This window comes from Mesitornis unicolor, unplaced genomic scaffold (genome assembly GCF_000695765.1).
Source record: "Mesitornis unicolor isolate BGI_N332 unplaced genomic scaffold, ASM69576v1 scaffold49133, whole genome shotgun sequence".
Lineage (NCBI taxonomy): Eukaryota > Metazoa > Chordata > Aves > Mesitornithiformes > Mesitornithidae > Mesitornis > Mesitornis unicolor.
The window spans coordinates 48,304-53,801 of NW_010177721.1; the positions used below are offsets into that span (position 1 = coordinate 48,304).

Here is a 5,498-nt window from a genome sequence, read left to right on the forward strand (position 1 = left end):
ATGCCTTTCTCTTTTCCATTATTTCCTTTTAATTGTTCATTTGTCACCATCCCTCTCACATGTGCAGTGGTAGGTCTCTCGGAGAAAACAAATAAAGGGGCTGTAATTTGGAAAGAGTTTGCAGTGGTGTCTTCTGCTGTGGCTGCCAGGACACCCTTCTTTCCTCCAGCGCAGGCAGAAAGCCGGTCATGGATATTGATCAGAAGTAAAAAGAAATTGCACGTAAGAAAAAGTAGTTTCAAAAAGCTCTACTTTTATGGGCCTCTAAAATAACTGAAATTCAAGAAGTAGTTCTGAAATGTGGGTCTAGTAATTGAGAAGTGATGTACAGGAGATGGGTTGAGAGCATTTATGTACGGGTTGTGTTGTAGCACAGAAGCAAGGAGGATGTGCATCTGGCAATGTAATGTGTGTAACACTGGTAAAGGTGGGCTGTTGGGTTTTTTCTTCGGGTGTCTGTTCTGTTCTATTTTATCTCAAGTTTATAAGTTCTTTGGGGTAGGAATTCCTAGTTTTGTAGCAGTGAGGGGAATGCTTTCACATTAGATGCAAGTCAAGCAGAACTTTTCATCATTTTCTCACAAATTCTTCTTTATTTGTTTCTTTAGTCTGCTGTAAGGTGTAAAATTTCTGCATATAATGGATATGCTATATTAATAGTTTCCTTTATTAAAAAATAAAGTCCATATTCTTTGTGATATGTTTTAACTATCCCTTGCAATGGGAGTAAGTTTTATAATCTTACTCATAGCCAGTTAAGTTATACTGAGGATGTTGAATGAATTGCAAAAAAAATTTATTGCTGTTCAGTGCTGTCTATTTAATGGGCCATTAGGCCTGGCTATTCTTTGTGTGAATATTGTATAATATTAAAAGAAAGCAAAGGAGTATTAGACTCAATTGGGCCATTATCTTGTTACAGATATGTGTGCAATTTAAGGTGATACCATGATCCTATGAAACTACCTGCCCTTGTGTACTTTTTCAGTATACTAAGGTTGTAATTGCTACTATGGGTAGTCGTAGGTCTTTGTAAGAAATAGATCTGCATTGGTGATGAAAAAGTAGATTTGTGGAAAGCAATTGAAATGTTTGGAAACCACAGACATGATCGTTGAATGTTACTCAGTTGTTTCCCAGGAATAAGGAGGTTGTGTCTAGAGGTTCTCAAAAATGTCATCAGTGCCTTGGTATCTCATGGCCTTCAGGCATTTGTCAAAGACCGCAGTTTTCAAAAGATTGGATGCCTCAGCAGTTTCAGTCAAGACGTCTTAAAATAACTTCAGTCAGACTCCTCTTTCTTCCACCACCCCCCAAATGAGGTCTGCTGTTAGCACATAAGGGAGGTCTGGTTTTATCAAATGTCTTTTTTAATGTATTTAGCCTTTCTAAATTGTCTTTCTAAATTGCAAATAGCGTGGCAGGAGGCTAACTGAGTTGCAGTAATTCCAGTAAAATTTGACTTTTACTATCCAAAGGAATGGGAGGGATGAGACCATATCCCACTAAACCATGAGATGTTTTCCAAATGTTTGCCATCCTTACCTGTCTTAGTAAATGGCAGTGTCCTTGCTGAGATTTCTGCTTCTTTGCCGCCCACCCTATGGTGGTGTTGCCCCACTGCTCTCTGTCACCTCCCAGCTCTGCTCCCTCACCCTGGGCTGTCACAGCCGCCTCCCGGCCACCAGCGTGGGACGGTTTGACAGCTCTCCTGCAGCTCGCGGCTCGTGCTCCAGGTTAAGGCTTGTGCTCTGCTTCGTGCTTCAGCGTTTGAACTGGTTAATCCTGGTTGGTAAGACGCCTGTGTGTGAAGATGATAGTCCAAAGGTTCCATTGCTTCTATTTCATGTGTTAATTTGCAGATTGGTATTTTATATTTTTATTTGTGGTTTTAGTATTTTATTTCAGTTCCTTTAAAGAACTTTGTTACAGGATCTAATTTTTTTAATGAAGTTGTGTCATTTTTATTTCTGAAATACTCTCCCCAAATGCATTCATGATGATATCTAAAGGGAAGGCACCTATCGTAAATCCCAACTAACTAAATATGCCGCAAACATTAAAAGCAGTAAAGATGAGGATGGAGTCTGAGTGGTACAGCCTGAACATTGAGGTTCTGGTTTGAACGCTGCTGGACTTGCTGAGCCTCTGTCAGTGCAGAAAGGTGCTGCTGGGATATCTGTAGATGCGGCTGGCCACACCAGGAGGAGATGGACAGGGTGGCAAGCAGTAGGTCTGCACCGGGGGGTGTTGTAGTTCCAAAGGGGTGTCTTGTAGTCCTAGTGGCCTAAACGTAGTGTCTTAAAAATTGAGCATTATCCAATTTAGAACATCTAAATACATGTAAATACAGAGATTAAAAACAGCTTGAGTCTTCCTAACCTATTTCAGAAAGCAGAGCTGTATCTGCAGAAAACATCTACTGTAATTGGTTTGGCACGCTCTCGCAATTGAAAGCAAAGTAGGCAGAAAGAATAGATGAACTGCCAAATAAAAGTAATAAACAGTAATTTGCCAATTTTGAGTCCTTTACAGAAAGTTTTCTTGATACTTATCCAGATATCCAGTCTTGATAAATGTTTTTGACGTTTAGATTGGAGATGGGGGAGAATTCTGGTGTTTTGGACAGAAAAACACACTTGCCTGGGTCATAACCCGTACTAAGTATAATAAAGGCCTTGGACAAAAATAGTGTAAGACACATAGTGGTATCAAGAAATTGAGTTTAGAAGAGTCTAGCATTAAGGTAAAAGAAATTGGTAGTTGTTTCCTAATAAAAGACTGCTTTCACTGAAATCAAGTAATGCATTTCATTTGTTTGCCATGGAAACAATTGCAAAGCAGTGCAAGTGAATTGCTCTGCTAAAGCCAGAAATTCGCTTATCGTTCTGGAAAACATTCCCATTTTAAAGGTACATCAGTTCTGTTTCCCTCCTGATAGTAATTTTGAATTTACTATCCATTTAGCAAAGGAGAGGGCAAGCGAGCATTGAATTTGAAATTACATATTCTGGCCTCATGAAAATTTCATGGTTAAAATAAATAAATAAAAACTTTCCAGAAGTGAAGCGCTGCGGTTGTCTAAGAGGTCGTATCTCCTCTTCACTCACTACCATCATCATAAGCAGCTATTGATTAAGTTGAGGAGCTGCTTCATCTTCAGCACTCTGGATGGGAGGTGGTTTCTGGAGAGGGCTGCACTAAGGGGTGTTATGGTCTCCCTTTCTCCCTTGCTTTTGCCCTCCTCTGCCCCCCTTATTCTTTTTTTTTTTCTTCTGTATTTTTTTAATCATACATCATCAGTTACTCATGTCTATTTTTAAGGCTGTTTTATACATTGTAGTGATTTTTCTGTGGGCAGTCATTAATGAAGATAGATTGTAGATAGATATAACAAAATATATAGAATGTAAGGATTGACAGATAATTGAAAGTGGTTTTCTTAATGCCAATGTCTAAATTCCACGGAGTTTGATTTAAATATATGGAATATTTTGACACAGGATGTTTTTAGCCCAATAGATTAATGCTTTGTTTCAATAAATTTTCTTCCTGTCCAGCACAACAGAACTTCACCCAGTAAAGAGTTTGTGTCGTGGTAATGGTTTCAAAATACAAGTAGCAAGCTGCTGAACAAAGAAATCTTAGTAGAGACAAATCCAGCTTTAAACCTGGATAAACCGTCTTGTTGAATTTTGCTTGGCTACTTACACTGTCCCGTTGTGCTGCGTTTAGATTAAGGGTTTGGTGACAGGAGATGAAAGTTTGTGATCTGCTGTAGCTGGGAGGGCGAGATGCGCTAAATGCAACATTAAAGAGTTCTTCTGTGCTTTGGTCTGTCCTAATGCGAGTTGTCAGGTGCTTTTTGTTTGTTGGGGTTTTTTTGCTGGAAAAAGCATAAATTTATTTTATCATAAACTCAATCATTTGAAAATACTTTGAACTAGAGCAATTTTTTCCTGCAGTTTGGTTAAAAATAGCATGTCCTAGGGACAGAGGAAGCAGCTGTGTTAAAGTATCTGCGTATTGCTACATTTTCAGGATTTCTATTAATGATACAAAGCCAGTTGAAATGACATCCATTACATATTTGTCCAAGCAAGTGGAAAAGAAAAATAAACAATGTGGTGCTAGAGAATCCATTAGGCTCGTGTGTCTCTGCCTGTCTTTCCTAATCAGAGGAGCTGATACCTATATTGTACCTGCAGTTATTTCTGTAATACATCTACATCACTCTGAGCAGCACTCAGCCAGTGAGGTTTGCCTGCCTGAGATGTATTCTTACTCATCTTTACTGTTTTGTGGTTCATATTTATGCAGATAAAATTTGCATCTTCAGAGCCTTTGCACGCTCTGAAGAATGCGTAATGGTTTGTAAAATGATACTTTCTCCGTGAAAAGAAGCAAAGTTAGACTTCAGATAGCAAATAGATAACTTCATTTATTTCATGACCATAAATATTCCTGTAATAATGACAAATATTCCCAAAGGAGAAGATAACTATAAATAAAGTAGGTGATAGAAAAATCTTTCTTTATTAATGCTTATGCTGTTGGAATCAGCGAGTGCCACCCTGCTACACCATAGCTTACAATTTTTCCTCCATTTGTCTGTGATTACTGTTGTCATACAGCTTGAGCCAGGATTGTATCTGAAGTTAATAATATAAATGAATATGGCATGTGGTGATCGTGTTCCCTACCTTGTCAGCACTTTTGTCCTCCTGTGTCTTTTGCTAACCTTTGTTTTCCAGGTATCTTACCCCATTCTTTTCTGGACAAGTCTGTTAAAACACAAATTATAAATGACTATTATGAAACACTGTATTTTTACAATTAAATGTCTTTATTATTTTAATAATTATTAAAATCTATCTTTTCTACTTAAATAATCTGTACAAAGGGTGGAAGGGTCTTCAATTTTAGTAATTTTAATGAACTGTTTTTCTCTCATAGTCTTGGATATGGCCCGACACGTTCCCCTTTACCGAGCTCTGCTAGAATTGCTCCGTGCTATTGCGTCCTGCACATCGATGGTACCGTTGCTGCTTCCACTGTCAGGAGAAAGCAGTGAAGAGGAGGAGGAACAGTTGGAATCACAAGCTTCTGTTGGGACTTTGTTGGCTAAGATGAAGACCTGTGTAGATACCTATACCAACCGACTGAGGTAGTCACTTTTATCATCCCTAACCTTCATTTAAACCCTATTTTGTACTTATATTATGAATATAGAAGTGAAAGAAGACTCAGATCTGTATATTTATCTGAGTGGGTGCTGCAGTCCAGGAGCATTCCTTCACAGCTGGTGAAGAAGCCTGTTTGGTAAAGAATGGGATTAGGGAAGGCCAACCCAAATGGTAGTTTTTACAAGAAATGTCCTAACTGTCTTCTATGTGCTTCTTTACCACTTTACCCATGGAGTAAGGACCAGTTTCCTTGGTGGATTCTCCATCAGAGGCTGACTGGTTAGGAGAGGAGCCTTTGGCTTCTGTTGGGAA

At 38.7% G+C, this 5,498-nt stretch overlaps 1 protein-coding gene across 1 annotated transcript in view; it reads left to right on the plus strand.

Annotated features, from left to right (window-relative positions):
- LOC104538830 (baculoviral IAP repeat-containing protein 6-like) overlaps positions 1–5,167 on the plus strand; it is a gene marked incomplete at its 3' end in the record, with an annotated part of 51,400 nt that extends 46,233 nt beyond the window's left edge. The window contains exon 12 of the mRNA XM_010182176.1: positions 4,957–5,167. Within this exon, the coding sequence (XP_010180478.1) occupies positions 4,957–5,167 (211 nt within the window). The remainder of the gene's footprint in view (positions 1–4,956) is intronic.
- Between the last annotated feature and the right edge of the window lie 331 nt (positions 5,168–5,498).